A 27,632-nucleotide genomic window follows, 5' to 3' on the forward strand; every position below is an offset into this window, starting at 1 on the left:
AATAAATAAATAAAAGCTTTAAAAAGAAAAAAAAAAAGCTCTTAAGACAATGGACAGTCCCTGCTCAGTGGCTGAAACATGCCGAGTGTCATTATTATTCCTAGTATCCTCTCTCTCTCTCTCTCTCTCTCTAAAGATCTTGGCACAAATCAAGTTACTGCCCTTCTGCTTCTAGATTATTTTATAGTTTCAAAAGATGGTTTGATACCTTTAGCCAGTGTTACACGTCTGAAGGGTATGGTGCACTCTGTGGTCAGACCTGATTTATGGCCCCTGATATGTGATCTTAGGACCAAATATGTTTAACCCAATGCCTCTCCCTCTCCGTCCATATCAGACGACAAGTGAGTGAGCAATAACCATTGATCTATTTTTATTCTTTTATAAATTGATGTGAATCGCTTGTACACTTTTGTAGTAGCGGTTCTCTTGCAACATCCCTTACAACTGATTAGATAACTTTGTGGCTGAAGAAAGTGAATTCAGTGTGTATTTTTTCCTTTCATTCATAGAAGTCAGTGGAAGGAAACTTGAATGTGAGGATTACTTAGTCATTTGTAGTCACCCTGTTACCAACTTAAGAAGCTGCCTACCTGTCCTTCAGAGCTTGTTTCTGGTTCTGGTTATGCCAGCGAGAAAGCTTGAGTAAGGTGCTAACCACCTCTCAGCCCTGCCCATCTGTCCTTTTTGAGGACCACAGGTTCAGGGCATCCTGTGGGTGCGCAGGGTCCTGGAGTGTGGAATCTGGAGATCCGTGGTGAGGGGAAGGAGGCCTCTAGTCCTGTGATGGGTAACTAGCCATATTTTGGGGGGACGGTGATTCACATCAGATCCTTATCTTACCAACAAACACGGTCCTTGTAACTATTTATTATATGATGACAATGAAATAGGAAGCCTGCAGCATGTTTGTTAGTCTTCAGAATTATTTTTGAGGAACTGAGCAAGTAAGTCTGTTTGAAATCAGCTTCTGGATAAATATCGTGCCTTGTTTTGCTGGGAGTGCTGCCACACCATGAATTTCTTGACCCAGGTGTTTAGCTCAAATCATGCTTAGTCTCCTTGCCCGTTTGCAAAGTGCCTGTAATTATCAAGCCTTTAACAAAATGTCGGGCAATTAAAATGCATGATCTGTCAGGAAAATTAAAAATAATAGCTAACGTTTACTGGTTGTGAGCCAGACATGATTGTAAGAGCTTTATGTGCAATAAGATAATAAATATATTAACTCTCTTAATCCTTACAACAATCTAAGGAGATTGGTATATTGTTCCCATTTTACAGATGAGAAAATACAGAGAGGGTCAGTAACTTGAAGATCACAGTGAGTAAGTGATAGAATTGGGATTCCACCAGACGTTCTAAACCAAGTCTCAACTCCTACCTATTATACTGTACTTCATTACTTGAAACTTGTACAGCACTTCAATCAAAACTTGTTTGTATCATTCTAGTGCTTGCTTCGGCAGCACATATACTAAAATTGGAACGATACAGAGAAGATTAGCATGGTCCCTGCGCAAGGATGACACGCAAATTCATGATGCATTCCATATGAAAAAACAAAAACAAAAACAACTTGTTTGTATTATTCTAAAACCGAGCTTTAAAACTGAAATCAACATCTGTCTTCACTCAAAATAAATTTCAGTATAGACCAATAGTCTTTGTCCCAGAAATATTAACTAGGGTAATCTTTATTCTCGTTAATTAAGTACAAGATCAAATATGGGGATTTAGAAATCGTGTTTTCAGAAGGGGAAGAGAAACAAATTAAGATCTGTCCAGGAAGAATTCTTATGCGTGTCTTGAAGGAAAGTAGGAAGAATCTCCTTTGATCTTATAAAAACCTCCTCAGGTCGTGTGAATTAGCACACTGGGAGAATGGTGAAGCCATTATAAATCCCTGAGTGAAAAGCAGGGGACTAGGAGAGGATCTTGGAGAGTGACCCGAAAGGAGGATGACTTAGAAATGTCACAGAGACATTAGAAGAGGCTGTCACAGGTGCTCAACATAATCAAATTTTGTAGATGTTAAGGAGAATAGTGCTGAAATTCAGGTCATTGGATTTGGTGGGGTGCTGGGCCATGATGGCCTTGGGGAGCAATTCCTTCAGCGTGTAGGGACAGAGTCTGAGAAAACAAAAAATGCAGGCAACTGCTAGCTCAGAAGACATTTATCTTGGCACCGGCCAAGTAAGTGTTTTTCAGAGCAGGGAACCTGAGAGTATGTTAAATGAATACACATCACTATTTTGATATATGCAGAAAAACATGTTGGTTTGGACAATTCTTGATAGCATCTTTCCTTCTAAATTTAACTCTTATAAGAAGAAGGATTGCAGGTGCTGGTTGGGTTTCCACCTGTCAGATTTTAGCTATAAAAGAAAATTCCAGAACGACACCATGGTCAAATGTGAGACGACTCACAGTTAGGGCTGGGGAGCAGTGGGTTGTGGGAAAGCGAGCCTTCACAATCCAACTCTTCCCGCCACATCCCCCACCACATCTTTCCTTTCCAATGTCTGGCTCCATCTTGGTCAACTTAGCCTAATTCCTGTTCCTGGTTATCCTTCTTATGTACTTAAAGTAAAATGTTTGCTGAAAAGGTTTAAGACGGAAACTTTCCCGAAGGCATTTGCATGTTTAAAAGCACCTCCCCCAGGCACAAGGCAGGCCCTGATGGGTCAGTGCCCAGGACTGGGTCTGTGCTCTGTCGCTTCCTTGTGACTCTTAATGTGCCCTGAGCTTGGGTCCAAGGAAATATCCTGGTTACTGAATGAGATGGGGATCCAAACTTTTTTTATTTTTCAGATGTTTCAGTATTATTTGGTGACTAACCTGTTAATTCCCCATAGATCTGAAATGTCACCTATACTATGTCCTAAATTCCCAAATGTGTTTGGGTCAATTTGTGAACCCACTGTTCTGTTTCACTAATCCATCTGTCAACTACTGGCCCAGGCCCAGTCTTTGAATTATGTAGTTTTACAGTATGCTTTCGATGTGTCCTAAGGCTGGATCACTCTCATTCTTTTTCATAATCCTTCTGACTGGGCTTACATGTTTATTTTTTGTATCAGCTTCACTATTCCCCTTCTTCACCCAGAAATGCTGTGTGTACTTCATTGGGACGTCGCTAAAATTATATTTTGATTTAGGAAGAATTGATACCTCTATAATATCAAACTTTCCTATCCATTCAGGCCTTCTTCTGAAGGAAGTATCCGGAGGCTGTTTTCATATAGCAGAAACCTGTTAGGTTTAATCCCAAACATTTTATGGGTCTTGTGGCTATTATAAATAAGATAGATAACTTCTTCTATTACATTTTCTAACAGACTGTCATTCATACACAGGAAACCTTTTTTTTTTTTTTCCCCTTAACCCAACCACTTTGTTGAATTCACTCTCATTTTGCAGTATCTTTTTAGGCAATGATGTCATCTGCCAATAATCAGTTGTCTGTAGGGCAAAAAAAATTCCATCATGCAATAGTCACTTCAACTGTACCCTCACACATTCATTTTTGTTATTTATTATTAATATTTTATATAGTATATAATATATAATTATTCATTAGTATTTATTTTATTACTTGTTATTAATTTATTAATATATCAAGCATTTATTATTTTTTATTTACAAGCTGGGCTTAGAAAGTATTTCAGATGTCCAGAAAATTATCAAACACTGACGTGCTATCATCTAGATTGAAGCAGTACTTTTTGCCATATTGTTGTCAGAGCACTCCTCTCTAAACAAAAAAACCTGAGGTAGTATTACAGACGCATTTACAGTGTCTCCATCCCACCTCCGTTCTCCTCCTCCTTCCCAGACCAAGTCCCACACTGAGGTTGGTGTCTGGCATCCTACGCTCGCTAATGCACATGGACATATGTGCTTGTGGTGTTTTAAAAATGAGGGCACGTCGTCCACTGTTGTCACGTGCTGTCCTGATTGAAAAGTAAAGAATATCGGCCCATTATGAAAAATTCCACTCTTTAGAGAAATTGGTGGGTGAGAAAGTTCACAGCGATCCATAATGATCTTTTTAAGAAGGCCAGTATTCACAGTAAGGTATATGGTGTTCTAACGCACGCGGCGAGGTAGCGTAGAGTAGGACCACAGGCTGTCTGGGGTGCCTAACCAAAGAATGCCTTCCTGAGGGAGAAGAGTTGAGGTATGTGTTTACCACCACATCCTGTTGTCTACAGATCGTTCTCTATCTCGGTTCAAAGAAAAAGACAAGAATCTCAGCAAAGGTTACTAGAACTTTAGGTAGGTTTCAACAGGGAATCGCTTCGTTGTTTACACCACAGAGCTAGAGGCTTCTATAGATTTGATTGCTGCACCTGATAGGGGCTGCTGCCCTCGCAGAGCAGACGGCCTCCACGCGCAGCTGGCGAACTTGCAGCTCCTATCAGACAATCGGAGGAAATCCACGTATAAATTTCTCCATGCAAGGAAAGGTGGTTTTTCCATTTGCCTTTTTCTGAGCAATTTAACTTCCTAATTACATGGTCCAAATTGTTTCGGAGACTATGTAAACCATATGTGTGTTAAATGATAGAGACAAACATGGGGAAGTCTGATTAGCATCAACTTCCCTCCGGAAAGGGGTGTCTTTCCCAGCCCCGCTGAGGCCGTGCTATCGTGGACGTGGGGGAGGAAGCCGAGTGGGGCAATAGTTTGTAAGCCGCTGCCTCTGCCTGTGGATTCGCCCCTCTTCCTCCTGGTGAGGCACATATTTTAGCCCAGAGTTATCCTTTTGGTAGCAGCATGAGCAAGTAAGGTGCTGACAGACGTGAGCAGAATGAATTTCATCCAGTATTTAGCAGATTCTGAGAGGAGAAAATATGGTTATTTTGAACTTTCAGGAGGTTGAGTGTGTGAGCCTGGATGTGTGGGAGAAGATGGACGTGCTAGCGAGATGGAGTCGCTTTTTAGTTTTTGTCCTGTTGGGTTTGAACACTAGAAGGTGAGCATAAATAATCAATTTATTTCACTACTGTTAAATGAAGTGAAGGGTTTATTTTCTAATATAAGTCTATTAAAAAAGAAGTAAAGAAGTTGTAAGTGTTATTTATTGTGTAATAAACAAGTTTACATGTCTAGAAGAAATAATGATATTGGATAATTGCTGCTGAACCCGTTAAAAAAAAAAACAAAACACCACAAAGACATGTTTCCTGTGTCCTGTTTGGATGCAAAAGTCTGAACAGTGGGGCAGGTTCCCTGTTCGGTCATAATCAATGACACAGATGTGCAGAAGCACAGAAGCGGATTCCTCACAGAGCTGTAAAGTGGCCACAGTTCATCTTCCCAGGACAACAGGCAGAAATGGGGTCACACAGTCACCTCAGCTCTTAATGCTGTTATGATTGTCATTGCTTAAGAGAACAATAAAAAAAAAAAAAAACACTCTTCATTTTTCTACTTTTTCTGGCCTTAATTGCCCCCAGAAGAAAGATTCAGAGCATTAATGAAACACACTAGTGGATATTGTTTGTATTTATATAAACACTAGGGAAAAGAGGAACTCAGAAAATTGAAAGGAGAAGAAAGACTGAACTAGTTTATTCATGCCTGTTTACATGGCCTTCCTGTGGCCTCTTGGTCTTGGATTCTAGTGGGGACTGCCGCATAGGTGGAACTTGAGTCATCTTGAATGATGGTTCCTTTGCCTTTTATTTCTTTGGAAATAGGAAGAATACCTGTGCAGTGTCATTGTTTAGGGCACTACCTGAATACCCATGCACACGCGTTAGGATGCTTGCATTTCTCTGAGCAAACAAAATTATTTTTAACTGGAAAGTGGTGTCTTTGCCTAACCAACCATCTTGTTTACCTTGTGAGTTGGACCAGAAGATTAAAAGGAACAGACAGAGCACGGTAACAATGAAGCCCTCATTCATCTCATTCTTTCTCTTGTTTTTGATGTTTTGATGTTGTTGAGATTTTATTTTAGTTCTTTTGCTTTTATGTTTTGTGGTTTGGTGTTTATCCTGAGTCCTGAGCTGTTAAGTCGATGTTTGAGATATCTAGACATTATAAACTTCCCTGAACTGCCAAAAATTGACTGCTTTGTTTCTGGTAAAATGGCCTGTTAAAAATAGAACCTGGAGAACCTGGGTGGCTCAGTTGGTTAAGCGGCCAACTCCTGATTTCAGCTCAGGTCGTGATCTCAGGGTCGTGGGATCAAGTCCACGTCAGACTCTGAACTCAGTGGGGAGCCTGCCTGAGAGTTTCCCTCTGCCCCTTGCCATGCTCATGCTTAATCTCTCACTCTAGAATATATATATATGTATATATACACACATATATATATTTATATAAATGTATATATACATATATATATATATTTATCTAACCTTATTTGTTTGTAAAGTGTAGTATCTTGCTTTCTCTTTTTGTAAAAATCATATGAACTTTGTGAAACCTTATTCTGATGTGAGAACTATTTTTATATATCCTGACTGTGGCCGTCTTGGTCTGCAGGCAGTTTCAAGAGAGCTTTGGAAGTGATCTTGCCATGGGAACTCTCAGTTAATACAGATGATGCCCTAACAACAAGTTAGACTTGATCAGAAGGTAGTATTTTGCTTTTATAGATAACTGCTTGCTGTCTTTTTGAGGGGGGTATCCATCAAACTACATTTTGGTAAAGATTTTTAAAGTTGTCTAGGGAGAGTTATAAGGAAAGGGTTGACAGGCAGATGTCCATCACTGAATGAGAGAAATTCTAAGAAATCTTGAGCAAAGTGGCCTATCCTGAAATTCCTAGTGTAGTTGATTAGGCGCAAGGGGTTTCCTTTTCTCTTAGTTCTCCTGAGTTCATACATTTGCAATTACTTTTAATTAAGGTAAATAGTCAGTTTTGTTCCTAGAATATATTAGGATACATTACATAATCATCCATTTATTCAGCAGTTATTTCTAGAGCTCTCCCACGTTTAGCTGCAAGGGTACACATGCAGGCAGAGTAGAGGGAGAGTTGGATCTATTCAGGGTTGGGATTTGCCAAGGAGGTGAGTGTGTTTGCACGGAGTGATTATAACCACATACTGTAACTACAAGAGGCCCAAGCTGGGTAATTTAATAAGTATGAATGAGAGGGCGTGAAGGGTTTAAGGACAGGGGAAATGTGATAGAGTAAGAGGGCTAAAGAATGACTGGGATTGAGGATTAGAAGAAAGAAGGGAATTGGAGAGACGATAGTTGAAGAGGGTGACTGACAATGGGATTACAGAGACGTTGCGGTTGATGGCAATGGCAAGGTCTGAGGTATGGCAATGGTGGGGTAGCTGAAGGAGAGAGGATAAGATGGTTGGCGAAGAGGAAGTCAAGGAACTGAGAAGCCAGAGTAATGCAACGCTCCCCTCCATGGAAACTCAAGAAGGTCGTGTTGGGGAGACACCATAGCCAGCAACTAAACTCAAAAGGGGCGATGACTCATAAGGAGTCTGTCCCTGACTTTGATTATGAGGCAGAGCCAGACAGCATGAGCTTCTAAGCTAAAGACTTTTTGGGAAGAGGAAGTGATCATTTTCTGGCAGCAGCAACAAGAAACAAGCTGGCAGAGAACCTTCAGAAGAGGCCACATTTTCCAGGGACAGCCAAATTTCTCTTAAGGCCAGAAAGGGAGGGTTCAAGGACAAGGCTGAGGATTTGTTAAGATCTTGCTGGATTCCTTTCGTGAGGTAAATTTCCCGAGGACCCAGTAGAAGGGGTTCAGAAATCAGCTGAGGAGTTCAGGGAAGGTGGGGCCAGACCAGGCGTGTTCACAGTGCTATGGGAATGAGAGTCCAGGGGAGTGAGGACTACTGGGGATCTTGGGCAAAAGCGGGGATAGAGAAATCAGTGCTGATAGTTTCTGAAGCAGGTGGTGAGGCTATGTGTTGGGAGGACAGACAGCTCAGGCAGACCTCTGACACTTTCCTTCTGCCCTGTGCCTGGTAGTTTGGAGGCTGGGAGTGAGCCCTTGTTACCCAGAGCGTGGGTAGGTTTGGGAGTCGCTCTTTATTCTGTGGACAGAGGGAAGACTGGGGAAGCATACGTGTCTGAGCATTACCACTATGTGTGTATGTCTCTCTTGTGACAACAGTTCCAGCATAATGTAAGATGAAAGTGAGAGCATTTATAATTATTATTTTTTATTGTGTTATGTTAGTTACTGTGCAGTACCTCATTAGTTTTTGATGTAATGTTCCAAGATTCATTGTTTACGTATAACACCCAGTGTTCCTTCCTTAATACCCACCACCAGGCTCTCCTAACCGCCCCCCCCCCCCCCCTAAAACCCCCAGTTTGTTTCTCAGAGTCCACAGTCTCTCGTGCTTCATCTCCCCCTCCAATTTCCCCCAACTCACTTCTCCTCTCCATCTTCCCATGTCTTCCGTGTTATTCCTTATGCTCCACAAGTAAGTGAAACCATATGGCAGTTGACTCTCTCTGCTTGACTTATTTCACTCAGCATAATCTCTTCCAGTCCTGTCCATGTTGCTACAAAAGTTGGGTATTCATCCTTTCTGATGGAGGCATAATACTCCATAGTATATATGGACCACATCTTCTTTATCCATTCGTCCGTTGAAGGACATGTTTACTATTGCTTTTTAAACCTGAGATAGAATTTAGCATAATACAGAGAAATAGTAATTTGCGGGCTTAATTTGGGAAGTGTATATTGATTCATAATCATTGTATATATATATATAATTCAGATTCCAGCTCACATTTGAAAATAAATCATTCTATCCTTCTCCTTCCTTCCCCCCGCCCAACACCTTCTCCCCAAAGGCCACATGAAAACTGACCATGTCACAGTCCTATCCGCTGAATTGTTGACATGTTCTTTTCCCTTTTCCTCACAGTGAAGAAAGTTACAACGTCAATGATTATTCCTTAAGAGATCAGCTACTGGTGGAATCTTGTGACAACGAAGAGCTGAATCCCTCTCCAGGGAAGAACAGTTCCACGATGCTTTATTCAAGACAGAGCTCTGCCAACCACCTCTTCACTCTGACCATCCGTAGTAACCACGCGAGTGAGAAAGTGGAGATGCTGCTCGGGGCTGAGACGCAGTAAGTGTGTGCGGGGACAGGGTTGCAGCGTGTCTGCTCCCTGTCTTCCCTGCTTCCACGCCCTGGTCTAAGACTCCCTAAAAACAGTCAAGAGTAGCTACTCTATATTTTTTGCTGAGTACCTGTTAGGCACCAAGCACTGGGTCTGGGGGCTTCATCAACCTCATGTTTTCACTGTGATCCCCTCAACGTCTCGAGCAATGGACATGATTATTTTCACCTTCATGAATCCTAATGGATGCATTGTGCTTTAGGTGTGCTTTTATATTTAGAGAGTGGTTTAAAAAATCCCTTTATTTTAATCATTGATAAAGATAGGACCCATGAGCCTTGGGTTAGGTGACATCTGGTAGTTTGAGTCTCGGCCCTAAGTTTTCCTAGATAAGGGACCTGAGGCCATTTTGCAGTCAGTTACCATCAACCAGACAGCAAATACCCCATGATTTCTATCCAAAGATATACTCCGTTTGGGAAAACATTAGTGAATCCACTTTCCCATCAGAGTTGATGCAGAAGCTAAATTAAATAAACAGTCCTGTTTGTGGCTGCTGGTGCACTGGTGGCTGAGGGCTTAGCCAGCCTCACACCGGACGAAGGCAAGAGGGCTTCATCTCTGAGTCCACTCCTTGTGATGTGGTCCATCTAGAGGTCGACGATCCGCTTGGAAACTGGAAACATCCTCTTGAAACAGTCATCATAGGCAGGGGTTCTATTGGGCGGAGCAGTAGAGGAAGAGGCGGGGAAGTCCCTCACTCTTTGTCCTCAGGGATCCTCCACGTCCCTCCCACTCGAGTGGGCTAGGGTTCCCACGTGGTGCGATTAAAGTGCACCGACAACTGGTGAATAACAACCCTAAGACTGTAACGAAAGCTCAGTGAAAATAAACCCAGGATGGTATCTCTCCTTCTTAAGGGTATTTTAACAGTGGTTCTCAGATCATTAAAGAGAGACATCTGAGAAAGATTAAAATTATCAAGCATCCAACTAGAACGTTTTAAATGATCATTTAAAGTAACTTCTCAAAGGCTAAGGAAGACCTAGAGGGACGGGTTGTTGTAAAATCTACTTAAGGTTTGAAAATGGCCCAAGTAGAGTATTCCAAATGAACTTGAGAGTTAGCCCAGGGAATAAGAAAAGAAGCTTCTTCCTTTGTGTTGTTTATAAAACAAAGAAATGCCTTTTTCTAAGGTCCTAGAGCTCTTCCCTGAAATTGCTAGAGAGCACAGCCGCATTCCAGGCGTGTTTGCTCCTCTGGGGGAGTGTGGTGCTAGCTGGTCTCTACAGGTGACCAGCAGGAGACATATCCAAGACCGGGCTCAGGAAGGCATTTCCTAACTCGGAAAGTGATTAAACCCCTCACAAGTGAAGACAGATCTAGCCTTCCTCTGTTTGGGGAAGCCTCTCTTAAAAAGAGAATTTTGTATGTCTGGGCTTTGGATCTTATAGGATGTTTTTTTGTTGTTGTTGTTTTGTTTTTTTTCAAGAGTAGGCTCCAAGCCCAGTGTGGAGTCCAATGTAGGGCTTGAACTCAGGACCCTGAGACCAAAACCTGAGCGGAGATCAAGTCGGACACTGAACTGACTGAGCCACCCAGGCGCCCCCTTATATGACTTTGAGGATGAAAAAGTCTTAAAGGCTTTGGAGATGAGTGATAGTCTAGACATTATCTAGAGACATCTCAGAAACAGATTTTCACTTGTCAGTTTTCGTTTGTAATGGTGAAAGTGTTACTGGTTTTGCTTTGTGTTTTCCTTTTCTCTCTGTTTATAAGGGTTCTTCTTTATTCAGGTCCTGCAACATTTCAGCAGAGCTTTTCCTGTCTCTTTCCAAATTCGTGTGACCTCCACCACTTGTTTTGAGATTATTCCAGAAGAGTAGGAAGTAAACTGACATGTCCAGTTCTTTATGTTCCAAGGCTAGATCCTCTCCTGGGATGTTCTGTAGCATTTGTTCAACACCCTTGCCGTTTGATCTTGCCATGGGCTGAATGGATATTCATTTCCTTAATCAGAAATGTTCTCAGAATATTGATTCGTGTCACCCATAAATGGTATGAGCCATGGGTCTGACTCAGATCTGTAATTCTCTAATGAATGGCGAAAGAACATTCTGGAAGGGCTAGAGAGGCAGAAGTCTCCTTGCACACAGGAGCAACTGCCCCACTGCCTTCCCATCCAACACCAGCTCAGTTTTGGTTAAAAAGTAAATAAATGGACCCTTTGAAGCACCTAAGGCATAAAATAGCATTGGTCCTGAAGGAAAATCTATTACAGCCAAGATGTACTTTCCTTAGATAAAACAACTGACTGCTAGGAAATTGTTATATGCCATGTTTGGAGAAGTGTAGGTCAGCCGTGGGCTTACCTGGCTTTGGGCAGTCAGAGTTTTGGTCTATATAGACTGTTGTATTTGCTTCTGAGATTTGCAAATTGTATACGTGGATATGTGTGTTTTAAGTTTCCTCTCTTTTATGTTATATGCGGTTAATATGGACTGTTAGCAAACTGGGTTGGAAAACAAGGTTTTCACCACATTCTAGCCTTTTAATAATTGTAGAACATGAGACTCACGTAGGTCCTTTGACTATTCTTTGGTTTGAAAAAGGAGGAGGTTCATACCTAAATATTTACCTTCTTGGAAAAACTGTGGTTAGTAGGAGGGGCATCGCTGTTTGACACAAGCACAGTTCAGTCTTTATAGGATGGTGAAATTGTAGAACAGACCAGGAGTTTGGACTACATAAAGCATGTAGGAGAGCTCCCAAAAAGAAAATGGGGTGAGCACTTACAGAGCACCTGGGATGTGCCAGATGGAGCCAGCCCTGGAACATGAGGAAGGTGAACGCCCATAGATGTTTCTAGAGAAGCGATGAACTTGGGAGCCAAGGTAAGGCGACATCAGTCTTGGTTTCCCCAGGATCAATATTATGTGTGTTGTGCTGGCAGAATTAAGAACAGCACCTTCTTTGACTCTCAAAAGTGTCTTACCTAGGTAGTAAAATCGGTGGTGACCCTAATGATTAGTCTGTGCTCCATTTCCCTCCTTTCCTCTCCCAGATGTAAAATGAGACGAAGGTGATGTGATTTGCTTAAAGTCACACAGGAAGTGAGTTGTTGCCAAAGCTGGGACCAGGCCCTGACCCTCCTGAATCTAGTGTTCTTTCTGGTTACAAGTGTTAATTATCTTACTAAGCCTCCATTCAGTAGACTGCTCAGCCCTCCCTTGCCATTTGGCCCTGTTGGACATCTGGAAAGGGAAACTCCAGGAAGCCAGTTGCTATGAAATGGGAAAAACTACTAAAACGTGGATTGTTTCCTTTGGTTCATAGGCTCTAAAAAGGAAAAATATTTGTGGAAACCCAGCTGGGCAATTTAGGGCCTCCCATTGTTTGAAATATTTAGTAATAAAATCCAGAATAGATGGTACAGGAAGACATCTCTGAGGTGACATTTGGACCGAACCCTGAGTGATGAGGAGTCAACACATGGGAAAATGAAGGGCCGGAATGATCCAGGCGAAGGCAACGGCAGGTGCACAACTTCTAGGGAAACGGGTCTGATGTTGTCAAAAGTGGCTTGAACAGGGTGAAGGAGGAAAGGTCAGAATAAAGGAGGGAGAGAGTGGTGGTCAAGAGGCCATCAGAGGCCAGAGCATTGGAACTCCTGTGTGGTGGGTGGGCCATCAGTCCTCACACCGTCTCCGCCTGGGCACAAGGGAAGGGGTTAAGAACTTACAGCATTTTGACACGTTGGCAGCCTCAAGGCATGTGATTAACAGTAACTCACTTTTGTTGTGTTTCGAAGAACACTTGGTCCACAATGGATGGGGTGGGGTGGTGAGGACTGGTTCTTCACCACACACATTTTGAGAAGCATCATCTAGAGTTTCGTAAGCTATAGCAGAGTTCCCCGGGGAGGACTGGAACAAAGGCAGAAGTTTCAGCAGAGAGAGCAAATAGGGTCCTGTTACGGCACCTGGGTGGCTCAGTCAGTTAAACATTTGCCTTTGGCTCAGGTCATGATCCCAAGGTCCTGGGATCGAGCCCTCCATCGGGCTCCTTGCTCAGTGGGGAGCCTGCTTCTCCCCTGCTGGCCCTTCTCCCTGCTTATGCACCTCTCTGTCTCTCTCTCTCCCTTCCTGTGTGTCAAATACATAAATAAAATCTTAAAAAACAAAACAAAACAGGGTCCTGTTGCAGTAGTCAAGGGGAGTCATGGATGTGGCCTGGGCTGGGGTCTGAGAGAGAAGATAGAAACATGGTATTGTAGGGGTGTTGGATGAGTTGGGGTGGCCATGCAGAAAAGAGAGGAATTGATGGTGCCTTGGATTTTAGACTTGAGGAGCTAACACGGTATGCTCAATTGCTGCTTCACGGTCTTCGGTGTCCCTTCTCTCCTGCCCTGTCGAGGCTGTTCCATGGAGAGTAGAGCAGCGGCTGCTGGTGACCCCAGCTGGCCGTCTTCCTTTCTCTCCCTTTCATCTCATTTCATTCTGTTGACTGATCCGCTCTCTTATCCGGACTCCCTTTTTGACATTTTCTTAATCTGTTATCTGTGCTCTCTTAGCTTTCCTTCTCTTTCTGTCTTTCTTTCTTTCTTTCTTTCTTTCTTTCTTTCTTTCTTAAATACTTTATTTATTTGGGAGAGAGAGTGCACAAGCAGGGTGAGCTTTCCTTCTATTTCTAGCCATTCCTCTTTACTTTCCCATCATAAATGCAGCCTGCCTGGACCAGTCAGCTACCCAGCGCTTTCCCCAAATGCACATTTCTGTAACTGGAACCATTGGCACCATTTCACATTTATCCAGTCTGGAGACTTGGTGTCATTTGTGACGCTCCAGGTCTGCACAAATCTGTCATCTGCCAATTCTTCCTGTACAAAAAAGTCCATTGCATCTCTCCTCGTTTCCATGCCACTACCTCCTTCTGGGGACAACCCATGTATCACTTATCTTGTTTTTTTAAAGATTTATTTATAGGAGAGAGCGAATGAGCAAGAGTGAGCAGGTGAGTGACGAGCGGGGATGAGTAGAAGAGAGGGAAAGAGAGAATCTCTAGCAGAATCCCTGAGGAGCCCGGAGCCTGACACGAGGCTCCATCCCACAGCCCTGATATCATGACCTGAGCTGAAATCGAGTTGGATACTGAATCAACTGAGCCACCCAGATGTCCCTGTCTCCCTTACCTTTTGAGCCTCCCTGTAATGGCCCCTAACCATCCCCCTGCTCTCCAGTTAATTTTGCATGTTTTTATGACTAATCCCTACGCTCAGCTGTGTCTTTCTCTCACTTTGTACATAGCAGGTTCCTAGTACATATTTTTGGAATTGCTAGACAAGGTGGAATTATGGCCTCTTGGAGGGAAATCATGCTTCCCTGTCACTGTTTGTCTGGATGGTCACTGTCCCTTTTGTGCTGCCGGAGCAAGTTTTCTCTAAATTCCACTTGTTTTTCCACATTTGCTACGAAGGCTGTGGTTAACATTTCTGTAGGACATACATTTAAGCCACGTATACTGGGTTCTCTCTGTCTGCCCATGAAGGATCTTAAATCACACTGTTCACAAGACAGCAGTCTGTGAAAAGTATAAAAGCGTATCCTTTATAAAAGGACAACGGACGAATGTTTTACCGCTGTCATTCTTATCCCTCTGGGCCTTTCTAGAGGAATGTGGGAGTTGGACAGCCCCCTTTGTCTGCCTTCATGAAGACGAAGCAGGGACAGCTGCAGCTGGCATGACCGAGGGGCAGCAGCTAAGTGGCGTCCCCGGCTTCCTGGGTTTATGGTGGAATTTGTGCGGCATTTGGGCCCAGTGTGTGCGGTGGTGAGACATCCAGGCGTGTTCAGGGATGAACGCACATTTTCTTTACCCTTTATGTTTAACTATAGGATATAATCACCTCAAACCATAATCAAAATTGAGATCGCTTGCAAAATTTCTCTCTCACTGGAAGAACTAGAAGCCTCGCGGATGTGGTGGGTCCTGTCAACCATCCAGACAACCAGTTCTCGGGCCTCCTGATAAAGGGGCATTGTTTGCTTGGAGTCTGTTGTGGCCTTCCTGCCTCTGTTAATGATTTAATTAACAACAGGAAGTAAATGGGATGGAAAAAAATTATAAAGTATGTCTGACATACTCTTACCCTTCATCCTCTAACAAAAATCCACAAGAGAGGATAATTTATCTGGGAAAAATGTGTTTATTAACAGGCTGTAGTATCCTCCCCTCAATGCATCTGGAATCCTCATCCAAGCCTGATATCTTCCATCGTACAGTGCCCCTCAGATCACTTGGTCCTTTGTGACACTCATCGCCAACCCTGAGGAAACAGGAGGGCAGGCGACGGTGTGGGTCTTTTATCATGCAGCAAAAAAGGAATGGACCCACTTTCGGTTATTCCAGGGGTCCAGGCCCGACTCTTGTCTCATCAGCTGTTTGATATGACACACAAGAAATAGTGGCTTTAATTATGTAACACGTCATAAAATCTAAATTTTAGAACTCTTGTTGTGGACATCGGGAATTATTTTGCTTTGGTTCGATTTTTTAAATTTGGTGAGTTGAGCGTGTGTTCGGCTTTGTTAAATTCTGTTGTACAGCGTCATGAAGACCCTTTGACCCTTTGGGCTTTCTTTCATGGAGCCGTTCATTGAACTCATCTGGTTGAACTGAATGTGTGAGAGAATGAACAAAAACCACCACCATCCTCACAATCCCACCCTTCACAGAGGCGTGAAGGACTTTTGCCCAAAGGCCATGGGTACAGGAGTTTGAAAAGGAAGTGTAGGTAAATTTGTAGACTGTGGGAAGGAACACAGAAAGTACTTGGCTGGCTACCACTGCAAGATGCTGCAAGGGAGGGTAGAGAGCCGCCACCTGGGGCGCCCGGGTGGCTCAGTTAAGTGTCTGCCTTCAGTCTGGGTCATGATCCCAGGGTCCTGGGAACACGTCCTGTCTTGGGCTCCCTGCTCAGTGACAAGTGTGCTTTTCCCTTTGCCCTCTCCCTCCGCCAACCCTCTCCACTGTGATTGCTTTTGCTCTCTCTCAAATAAATAAATAAAATCTTAAAAAAAAAAAAATCCGCCATCGGTTGGCTGCTGGTTAAAGCTCACTTCGGTGAAGTCCTCCGTGGACACGCCCCACGCTCTTCAGTCCCCATTCTGTGGCCCTGTGTCTTCGTTTCAGAGCCTAGTCTCCGTGCTCTTGGTACACATTTGTTTTCTAGCAGATGCCTGGTAGCCTGTGAGAAGTCCAGCTTTGTGTCTTTGACTTTTTTCTTTTTTTTAAGATTTTATTTATTTATTTGACAGAGAAAGAGAGAGAACAGGTAGGCAGAGAGGCAGGCAGAGGGAGAGGGGGAAGCAGGCTCCCTGCTGAGCAGAGAGCCTGATGTGGGACTGGATCCCAGGACCCTGAGATCATGACCTGAGTCGAAGGCAGAGGCTTAACCCACTGAGCCACCCAGGTGCCTCGTGTCTTTGACTTTTGCGCAGTGAGGTTTAACCCTACTGTGTGACTGCAGTTGGCTCCTGTGGAGGGAGCCGGGGGTGCCTGATGGTATACCGTGTGTGGAGAACTTGGGTCTTAGGAGAAGGCTCACGTGCAGATACTTATGTCCGATGTCTCTTCTCACTCGGTCTTCTCTCTCTCTGCGGGTGTCAAGTGCCTTAAGCAGAATGTTCTACCACACACAGCCCGTCGCACACTGTGTTGGATTCTGTGTGTTTGTTTTCTTTCCTCTCTGCTCCTTCATGCTGGGGGCTGCTGAGAGCAAGAGACCCTGTTTTATTCCCTTTGCAAGCCCGTCCTAACACAGGGCTCATGCGAGGCCAGAGGTGCTCGGCGATTGGTGGTCCACGGAAGCGGTGGCCGGGCATCTCGGAGGTGATGTGCCCACGTCCACACGAATGCAGTGCTCCGCATTCTCTCACTTTATTTGGGCAAAGGGAAAAGTTTTTGAACAGAGGGTGGGGCGGGCTGTGAATTCACATGGATTGTTTCCTCCTGTCCCCGGAGAAAAGAGCATCTTCGACCGAGCCCCACACTCCGTAACTCAGTTTAATAATGGGTATGTCTGTGCCCCAGGGTTCTCTTGTTCTTAGAATTCCCTCCTCTGTTGAGGGAGTCTCCTCCCTGCTTCAGGGATGCAGTGCTTTCTGCTTCCTAGTGGGAAGGAGCTCCTTGGCAGGGCTCTCGGAGGCCCCGGGGGGGGGGAGTTGTGCGGTTTTGACGCCATGTGGGGGGGGGGGGGGGGGGGGGGGGGGACCGGCTCTATTGAAGCCATTTCAAGAAGCGTCTCCTTTCAGCGAGGGCAACAAGGAGTGTCTTGTTCTGTCCTCTCGAGGCTCTGTGAGGGGCCGTGGTGTCAAAGGGAGGCCATTAGCATCCAGGCAGCATGCCACGGGAGTGAGAGGTTTCATCTGGACTTCTGGAAACTGGCTGCAGGGTCAGGCCGTCCCTGAAACGGGCCACCGGATGCCAGAAGCGGGCTGTGTCCAGGGCGGGACTCAAAGGGCCGCAGATGGGAGTCAGGGCCACGCAGAGGTGGGAGGCCAAGAGGAGGCTGCCGTGGTCGGCTGTGGCACAAGGGGATGCACACGGTCACCTTTCGTTTCTCTTGGTGAACGGGTCTTCCATCTGGCAAGTAGGACTTCGTTTTCAGTTGCCTTTGTGCTTTAGAAGTTCCGCATGAGCCCGAGTATAAAAATAGATCTTTTCCGACGAAGAGATGGTATCAAAGATGGAAGTGCTTGCGTGGGATCATTTTATTTTTATTTTTTTTTAAAGATTTTATTTATTTATTTGACAGAGAGAGTTCACAAGTAGGCAGAGAGGCAGGCAGAGAGAGAGGAAGGGAAGCAGGCTCCCTGCCAAGCAGAGAGTCTAATTCAGGACTTGATCCCAGGACCCTGGGACCATGACCTGAGCCGAAAGCAGAGGCTTAACCCATTGAGCCACCCAGGCGCCCTGTGCGTGGAATCATTTGAAAGGAGGTTGTGCTTTATAAAGTAATTGTTCTTCATAAAACCACCCTGAAGCCCTTTGTGGCCTGTAGCAGGGTTTCAAAGAGCAAGCGGTACCATCAGTGTCTCCGTAAATTGCGCACATCACTTACTCCTTGATGCACCGGTGTGACTGGGCCCCAGCCTCAGTTTCTTACAGGAGTCCGCCTTTCAGCACACTGCAGTTCCCACCCTCCCTGACTTCCTTCAGTGTTTTGTGAGCACCAGCTAGGGAGCACCGCCTTTTAGTCCCCGGACTCCCTGGCTTAGATGCTGACTCTACCTCTTAGCCTTGTCTCCGGGAGCAAGTGCTTCTTAACCTTCCAGACCGGCTTCGTCCTCGGAACAACACAATGGAAATAATGATGTTGCTATTTAATTTCCACGATTGTTGTAAAGATGAAATTCGATGGGACTTGCAAAATACAAAACAGTACTGTCGCTGGCACATAAGTGCTCCATAACGATTTAGAACGAGACCCAGTTCCTGCCCTTCTGAGGTTGATGGCCTAGGGGAGAAACAGATGAGTGAGGCCGTGGGGGGTGGTGCGTGATGACTGACTGATTCCTTAGGTTAACAGCTGTTTTCAGGACTCGTTATGTACTGGGCAGTGTTCTGGAGATGAGGCAGTGGACTGAGCAGACAAGATGCCTGCGTTCACGAGGCTTACAGCTGGCCGGCAGTGGGATAGGGCTGTGCAGGGGAGAGACTGGGAGCAGGACCGACAGACTGGTTGAGGATGGAGGTTTGGGCTTCTGCATCTGAGGAGGCCACCTGGAGGAGGTGAGGCTTGCGTTTTCAGAACTGAGTCAAAAGTCCACAAAAGTGGACGTGCTGTAGGATTCCATTTTCATAAAGCATAAGAAAGGTGCAGCTAGTCTGTGGCGGTGGTTCCTTCTGTGGGTGGTTATTGATGGGGAAGGGACAGGTGTCGGGTGCACCTATGAAACCACCCAGGGATCTGTATACACTGAAGATTAGTGCAGGGTTTTATGTATGTTCTTTGTTGATGAAGAGTGAGCTGAATGGGTAGAAACAGGGAGAAGGTCCTACTTGAGAGCAAGAAGGGCAGGGAGGAAAGGGTGTGGGACAGCGTGTGCCTCAGGCCAGGAAGCAGTCTATCCCGCCCAGATGGAAAGATACCTGAGGGGCGGGGAAGGTGGTGTAACAGCAAGAAGCACCTTTAGGTACAGGCTGTTGTAGAAGAAAAAAAAATTTTTTCAAGCCCTGGGCATAAAGGCATCCCTTGCTAAGAAGGCCGAGTGCAGAGTCAAAACTCACCTTGGTTTGGATCACTTGCCTCAGGACCTCCATGCAGCCTTCTCATCCTTTCAGTGGCCTTTTGGGGGATAATGTGAAATAATGGATGTCAAATGCTTCATCCGCCATGTAGTATGGGTTTATTTTATTCCCTCAAGGAATGAGGGGAGAGCAGAGGGAGAGGAAGAAGCAGAGTCCCCACTGAGTAGGGAGTCTGATGTAGACTTGATCCCAGGACCCTGGGATCATGACCTGAGCTGCATGTGCCCCTATAGTATGGGTTTGATCAGTGCTCCTGCTGCTGCTGCTTCTCTTTTTCTTTAAAGATTTTATTTATTTATTTTTTTTGACAGAGAGAGACATAGCGAGAGAGGGAACACAAGCAGGGGGAGGGGGAGAGGGACAAGCAGGCTTCCCACTGAACAGAGAGCCCTGATGCGGGGCTCGATCCCAGAACCCTGGTATCATGACCTGAGCCGAAGGCAAGGGCTTAATGGCTGAGCCACCCAGGCGTCCCTAATCCATGCTTCTTAAGAGACTTTAAAGTCTGTGTGTGTGCGTGTGCATGCCTAATTTAATTAATTGCAATCTTGATACTTGACTTCCCAAATCAAAAACTGGGGATAACTGTATTATGGAATAATGCTTATCTGAGACTTCTGATCCTTCAGTTAAATAATTATTTTGTTTCATGTAATTATAGCTTATTAATATTTAAAAAGTCTCAGTTGTATTTTTCCTTAAAATTTTTTTTGGCTCTGTTCATTAAGTCCTTTTAAGCATTTGGGAACAGTCTAAAAAAGTTCAAAGAATTTCTGTTTATTTCAGTAAGGCTCAAGTTTGGCAATCTCAGCCAGAAGAGGAACTTTAAATATGTCTAGATTCACCTTTCTTGAAGTACTTTGAGTGTAGGGGGAGGAAGAGAGAATGGAGAGAGACTGACTTACTGGAATTTTTTTAAATGAAATTTATTGTTTAGAAATGTTGAGTCAGACAGAGTAGTCTAAATATCTTTATGTGATTATGTGTTGGTGTAATCATCTCTATATTAAATCTTAAACTGTCCCGTGAGAAATTCCACTTAATAAGTAGCCAGGTTCATTCAGAATCTTTTTAACGGCAATGACTAGCGTTCAGCCTAGATTCCCCGGATTATGTTTCTTAAGTAACTCATACCCCCTGTTCTAAAGGCCAGCCCTGTAACTCTTCAGGGAATCTCCCATTTTCTGGAACGGCTTTGATTTCTTTGTCCCAGCACCTTGAGTCTCTCAGTTGTATATACCCTCTCTGTTTAGGAGTGAGCGAGCCCGCTGGATAACTGCCCTGGGACACAGCAGCGGGAAGCAGCCTCTGGACCGAACCTGTAAGTACCTGGAGGGCAGCCAGCTCTGGAACATGGAGGGGCTGTGCCCCCTGCTGGACACTGGGTTGTTAATGGTTCACCTCCACAATCCCTGCTCTGTGGTTCTTGTCCGAGCAGTAGTTCCTATGGCCCTGCATCACAGAATCCTGTGATCCCTGCTTTGGAAGCCAGAGGATCTGAATTCAAATCCAAGGTGCAGTTCTTTGTTATGTCAACGTGGCAAATCATTGCAAAACTTTCCTGAGCTTGTTTAATCTCCTGCGAGTCAGCTGCATTATTATATACAATACGGTTTATCGTCAGGATTAAGTTAAAGAGCCTATGTTGAAAGCCCTGCTTGTCCTGTAAAGCTCTTAGATTTTCAGCTCTTGTTAACGGGCAAGAGTCTGATGTTTAAGCCTTCTCCATACGACAGTCTGAAGCTAAGCTGAAAGAAAATTACTTTACCATCCCTTTTGGCCTTATTTATTAAAGTGATACTATTAAGAAAATGCATTTCTTTCTTCTAGGGCAATAGGAACGGATGCAGGAAAGGGCGGTGTCCTGTGCTTAATAGCGACTTAACTTTGATGTTAGGCATCTCTGGGTATTTCTAGCTGGAAGGTCAAATCAAAAGAACTAGGGCAGCAAAACTGGTTATCTTGGAGTGCTCCAAAACCATAGCTTTAAGCTTAGAGCCAAAACTAAAGTGATTGGTTTGAAAGTTGTCTAGAATAAAGTTTTCTATTATTAATAAATAACAAATTAAGAACTCAAGTCAGTCCCAAGTCACTGAAGTTATAATGTTTGCTTATGATTTAGCATTTTGGGGGAACTCTAAAATGTCCAACTTTTGCTTGGAGCTCCTTTTATTTCTGAACATCTTTGGCAGCTTTCCTGTGCCGACCGGCTGGGGAGCCCCGTGGATGGGAGCCGGGGGAATGGATGTACTGCAGATGCTGGTGTTAGTTGCATGGCCTTGGCACATTAATCTGTCTGGCCTCAGTTTCCCCTATGCACAGTGGGTGTTATCTGCTCTATTGTGTGTAGCTTGTCCTGGCTCTATTTGAGGGAATTTGTGCATCACAAAAGGCCTCTCACGATCCAGAGCTTCTAAAGTTCTAAGGCTCTTAGCCAAGTAAGACAGTTCCTGGAACAGAGTTTCTGTTTGGTAGACGCTTAACTTGTTTCTGCCAGCGCCGGCCTTGATGCACAGAAAGACTGAGTAAAGGTACAGTATCGATTTGTACCTGTCTGGTTCTCCTCTGCTCAGCGTGTCCCCCCTTTCCCTCTCAGCACTGACCCAGGTGGAAATCATTAGATCGTTCACTGCCAAGCAGCCAGATGAACTCTCCCTGCAGGTGGCAGATGTGGCTCTCATCTATCAGCGGGTCAGCGATGGTGAGTGGGGGTTCTTATGGGCACACCCCACGCAGCTCTTGGGGTGCCAAAGAAGAGAGGAGTCTGGTTTTGTTTCTAACGCTCACATTCCATATCCCTTTGGTTTTCTCATATGCACCTGCCTTTCCTCTATCAACACTATTGCTTTTCATGTTTTCGAATAGGAATGCAGTCACATGGTGTATGATTGAAAAGCAACCTTGAATGATCGTCCTTCCTTCCTAGCCCCCAGTGACTTAAGTGCTCATCTCCAGAGGTTCTTCCTTCCTCACTTAAAAAAAAAAAAAATCCGTTTCCTGCTGCCCCCATCTATGCGTAGCGTCCCCTTCCTCAGCTCAGCCCAATTCCTGGGCTCTTATGCTCCCTTCGGGGCCCCTGTGGTGTCCCACCTCCGGTAAGTCATTCATTCCTTCCTGAGGCACTTCCCTCTGTTGCCTTCTCTGCTCGCCTTCTGTCCTCAGTCACGCACCAGCCAGGGTAAGCTGCTGCCTCTGAAGTTCGCTCACGTCCTCCCCGAGCCGGGCAGGGTTCCGGTTCCCCCACAGCCCCGTCGCTTCATGGGGACTCTGCTCTCATTTGCAGGCTGGTATGAGGGGGAACGGCTGCGAGATGGAGAGAGGGGCTGGTTTCCTATGGAATGTGCCAAGGAGATAACCTGTCAGGCTACAATTGACAAGAACGTGGAGAGAATGGGACGCTTGCTAGGACTGGAAACCAACGTGTAGCCTCCCGGACGGCCTTCCACGAGCGCGACATTTGCACTACATCCCCGCTGGCTGGTTGGTTCTGGGCCGGCTTTGTTGTTCATTTTAATGCAGCCTGTTTCATTAGAAGAATGGAAACACTTGCCTGTACGCTTGCCAGATGGTTCTGCTCTCTCGGGAGAACAGCTACCAGATACAGTGAGTTTGCAAGTCTCAGTGTGAGCACACTGTCCAGGTGCAGCCTTCTCGAGGCCCACAGATAGAGGGGAGTCTGCTGCCGGGGCCAGGAGGCTGAAGCTCTGGCCGGGCTCACCCTTTTCTGGCCTGGAAAATGGATATTGGAGGCTGTGCCCTGGTTTTCTTTTTCCTCTTTCGCCAAGCATGTTACTGTCCCTCCTTTTAGCCTCTCCTTTGTATGGTTCTCCCGGTCTTAGCAAGGGTCTGTGTGTTTAAGGAATGCCCAGTTTTGTAATTATTTTTTTCTGCCTCTTTTATTTTAGATCTGATTCTAATGCTAAGAGCATTTCACAAGGAACTTGTAGAGCTCAAAAGGTGAGCTGTTGAGTTTTTCTAAACCTCTTCCCGGGAAAAGGGAAACTGACACTTGAATTTTTGCCACCTCTTTCCTCATTGGGAGAGAAGCTTACTTTAGAGATTTTCTTTTTAAATCGATCTTACCCAGTATTGGTCTCCGATAAGTAGAGCCTAATGAAACGCTACTCAGGCTACTCAAATAAGAATTTAGATGGTTCGCATGAGTGGAAAAATCCTGAATATAGGAGAGGGTCCTACTTTTTTTTTTGAATGTTCCCAAATGAGCTGGTAAACTGACATGAGGCTGCTTTGCCTTTAATAATTTTGCCTTTTATAATTTCTTTAATAAAGGTTTGACTGTTCCTACTCCTGTTTCTAAACAGGAAATTGGCCAAAACACAATCTCAAGGGAAAATTAGACCCTACCAAGGAATCAAGATGCCAACACGGCATCTAACTGAAACATTACATTTTGGTCTTAACGGGAATCCATTATATATGCACTAAAGGTCTTGCTTGCTGGATTTGGAGGCTCTCTCCACCATGGGTGTCTGCAGAACTTTATTCCCTCTCCTGCTGGTACAAGGAGAGAGGATTTTAATAGTTCGTTTCATAGAGAGGGAATGAGGGTTTGGAAGATGGAGGGGACAAGGTGGTTTTTACTGGCAGGTAGGTTCCTCTCCATTCCATTTTCTTCTACAGAGCGATAAACCCTGGCAAAGGGTGCATTATTCAAGAACTCAGATCTGTGACACATTCCACCCACTGCCCGCCAACCAGGTACCCAAATCATGAGCGAAGTGGGTAAAGCAGAAGCTCAGGGTGGGAGCTATGCATGCTTGCCTCACACACCCTGTCCTGCCAGCTCAGCTGTGAGCCAGTCCAGTGCACCCAGGGCCTTCTCGTCCCTGGATCGGTCTCCTTGACTTATGCAGACATTTCTGGGTGTCAGAGACAGGCAATCCCCTGAGGGCCTTGAGGCCTGGGGCAGTCAATGAAGTAAGAGCAGTGGACACAGCAGATTTCTCCAGGTTGGTATAACAAGGAGTCGATCTCTTCTTTCGTGTCACAGACCTTTTAGAGGAGAGGTTAAGAAATTGTACTCTAATCTCATGTGATGTTTGCATTTAAGAAGGCAGATGTTTTGCTTGCAAAGGGATCATTTTGTTATTTTTGCTCATATCCATTTGAAGCTAAAAAGCAACCGTAGGAATCCTGTGAATTAATTTATAAGTAGAGATGTTACACAGTCTTGGAAATACAGGTGTTTTATAAATCAAAGCCTCATCCAGCAAGCAGGTGAGTACTGTTACTGGGTCGTGTTGTTACACAGCGGGTGTGTAACACACCCAGTTTCATTTCCACCATGAACTGTCATTTTCATAAGACAGTACTGTTTTCAGCCTAGTTCAGTTTCTACGAATAACTTCTCAGAACTGTACAATGTCTTCATTCAGTGATCTGGGGAGAACAAAAACACTCATTTTTGTCCCAACGAATCAATACTGCTTGTATACTTTTGGTGCAGTGAATTTATAAAGATTTTGTATATACTTGTTCTTTTGTATTTGTGTGCTTTAATTCACTATAGCATGTATTCATTTATATAATTTGCTAAATGTTTGGTCAACTCAGGAGTTCTACTCAGAAGGTTATCTACAGCTAACATAAAAGGGCACTGATCTTGTCAGGTACATGTTGCCATCAGCTGCCTTAGAAGGCTGGAGCATTTTTAAGAGCTGGGCCCTGATGTTTCTTCTAGTTTCCACAAAACTGCACAACAGAATAACTTAAGTAGTTGGTGGTTCCCTTAATGCTAGCTCTTACTCATTTTGGCATCCTAGTATCTGAACCTTTGTGCTTGTGAAATCTCACCACCTTGTGAATCTTGGTGGAAGGCAAAGAAAAGACTGACTCCTGTGTTAGTTTTCTTTTATTGCATAACAATGACCACAAACTTAATGGCTGAAACCAACATCCATTTATTATCTCACAGTTCCATGGTAAGAAGGCCAACATGGCATGGCGGGTTCTCTGCTTAAGAGTTTCGGTGTCATAAGGCTGACACTGACACCAAAGTGCTAGCTGGCTGCTTGCTCAGCCAGAACTTGCTATTACCTTCTTTCATGCTCACACCTGTTGTTAGCAGAATTCAGTTCTGTGTGGTTGTGGGACCAAGGTCCCTGCTTTGTTGTTGGCTGCCAGGAGTGTGGGAAGCTCCCAGCTTCTTGAACCTGTTCATATTCCTCACCATGGGTTCCTTCATCTTCAAGGCACCCGTGGCATGTTGAATCTTACTCATTCTCACACTTGGAATCTGACTTCATCTTATACTACCAGCTAGAGAAAACTCTGCTTTTAAGGAACTCATGTAATTACATTAGGCCTACAGGATAATCACCCTTACGATTAATTCAAAAGCCACTGATTTGTGATCTTAATTAGTTACACAAAATTCCTTTACTGTGCAATGTAACATAATCACAGGTGTGACACAGGGCCAGGCAGGTGGCACGGTGATCATGGGGATCATCTTTTAAGTTCTGCCCTTAATACTACTGTAAACCTTAAAACGCTAGATACTTAGTTTCATCTTGTATTTATGAAAATACAGCCATGAGGTTGGAAACACCAATCAAAGCCTTTGTTGGAGTTTTACTCAAGAAAAGGAAGGAGATGTACCTTCTCTGGAACTAGCAAGATACATTCCCCTTTGCTGCTACACTTCCCTGGGCTTTAGAAAGCAGCAGAGACAGAGCTGCCTGAGGTGACATGAGTGCAAAATACTGCAGGGCAGAGCTCAGTGCCTCAGGTGCTCACTCTTGTGGACTGAATCCCCAAAGGGCTTACTTTGGAGTGAGGATATGAACTTGGAGGACCTCAAGCTTTGCTCCCTGAGCTTCTCGCACAGTAAGGACCAGACAAAAGTTAAACCTTATTGTGAAGGAAGCTAGCATTATCTTAGTTCTCTTATTTCCAAAAACGAATTCTCAAGAGGTTCGGCAAATTAGCAAACACTTCGAGACATAGCCATCCGTGATACAGAAGAAACAGATACTTACTGGGACTAGATATTGAAATCATTAGATACATCAAACAATTATTACTACCATTTTTAGAGAGAGAAAGCCAAACTTTAAAATGGAATATAGTACAGGGCGCCTGGGTGGCTCAGTGGCTTAAAGCCTCTGCCTTCGGCTCAGGTCATGATCTCTGGGTCCTGGGATGGAGCCCCACCCCCTGCTCCCCACCCCCACTGCCTGCCTCTCCGCCTACTTGTGATCTCTGACAAATAAAATAAAGTCTTAAAAAAAATAAAATGCAATATAGTATTAACAACTCTAAGCAACAGAGGAAAACAAACCAAAAACCGAAACACCACCAGGAATTCTAGAACTAGGCTGAACAGATAAGATAGCTGGTGAACTGGAAGAGCGGCTGGAAGAGCCCACAGAGAAGCGCGTAGAACAGAGACAGAAGGCAAAGATTCAGCTGGAGTTCCACAGGAGAGAGGAGAGAGGAGCACTGGCAAGGGGACCTTTGGAACCTGTTCTGACTGGTCGCCGGATGCAGGCTGTCCCCGGGGAGAGGGAATGGCCTTGGGTAAAGTGGCTCTTTCCAGCTGAGGACAGTTCCCGCAGCGGGCTGACAAGTGAAGGCCATCATGTGACAGCACTTGTAGCAGCTAAGGGAATCGTCCTTCAATCCTGAGGGAGGATCTGGGCAGAACATCACAATATTCAATACATAGAGCTATTGTCAGTTTTTGACAAAATAGTCTTGAAGATAAAAGGTATGACCAGGGATAGAGAGAGCTTTAGATAATGATGGAAGGTTTATTTAACCAGCAAGACATAACGATTCCACATATTCCTCCCAAGAATGTGGTCTCAATAGATATAGATATATATCTAGATATAGATATAAATAAATAAAAAATAGATATAAAACAAAATTTGGGAGAAATAGAAGAAATCCAAAATCATAGCATATGACACTTAAACTCTTATTTGCTACATAAAAGTATAATAGATAAAAATCAAGGAAAGTGTGGAAGATCTGAACAATTTAACTTAATAGGCATGTACAGGAAATTGCAACAATTTAAACATGTATGTTCAAGAACACACAATATTAAAACATTTGACCATTTCCTGGGTCATAAAGCAAGTTTCAACAGATTTTAAAGGACTGAAATTACACAGATTTCTAGGACTATATTTAGGTTAGAAATCAGTAACAAAAATAACCACTTACTTGAAAGCTTAGACCTAAATGTAAAAATATAAAGCTATAGAACTCCT

The 27,632-nt window shown here is 44.4% G+C and overlaps 1 protein-coding gene and 1 non-coding gene across 5 annotated transcripts in view; both read left to right on the top strand.

Moving 5' to 3' along the window:
• The window catches only part of ARHGEF26 (Rho guanine nucleotide exchange factor 26), a 113,217-nt gene extending 90,215 nt beyond the window's left edge, over window positions 1-23,002 (top strand). For all 4 annotated transcript variants that reach the window (XM_032852547.1, XM_032852548.1, XM_032852550.1 and 1 more), the window contains 4 exons: window positions 8,877-9,086; window positions 20,643-20,710; window positions 21,986-22,090; window positions 22,673-23,002. In XM_032852547.1, coding sequence (XP_032708438.1) covers window positions 8,877-9,086; window positions 20,643-20,710; window positions 21,986-22,090; window positions 22,673-22,815 — 526 coding nt within the window. In that variant the 3' untranslated portion in view covers window positions 22,816-23,002. The remainder of the gene's footprint in view (window positions 1-8,876; window positions 9,087-20,642; window positions 20,711-21,985; window positions 22,091-22,672) is intronic.
• LOC116864833 lies at window positions 1,454-1,560 on the top strand. The gene has a single exon (XR_004382092.1). It is a non-coding gene; the product is annotated as a U6 spliceosomal RNA (small nuclear RNA).
• Window positions 23,003-27,632: the final 4,630 nt, after the last annotated feature.

This window comes from Lontra canadensis, unplaced genomic scaffold (genome assembly GCF_010015895.1).
Source record: "Lontra canadensis isolate GAN:19392208 unplaced genomic scaffold, GSC_riverotter_1.0 scaffold6, whole genome shotgun sequence".
NCBI classification, from domain to species: Eukaryota; Metazoa; Chordata; class Mammalia; order Carnivora; family Mustelidae; genus Lontra; species Lontra canadensis.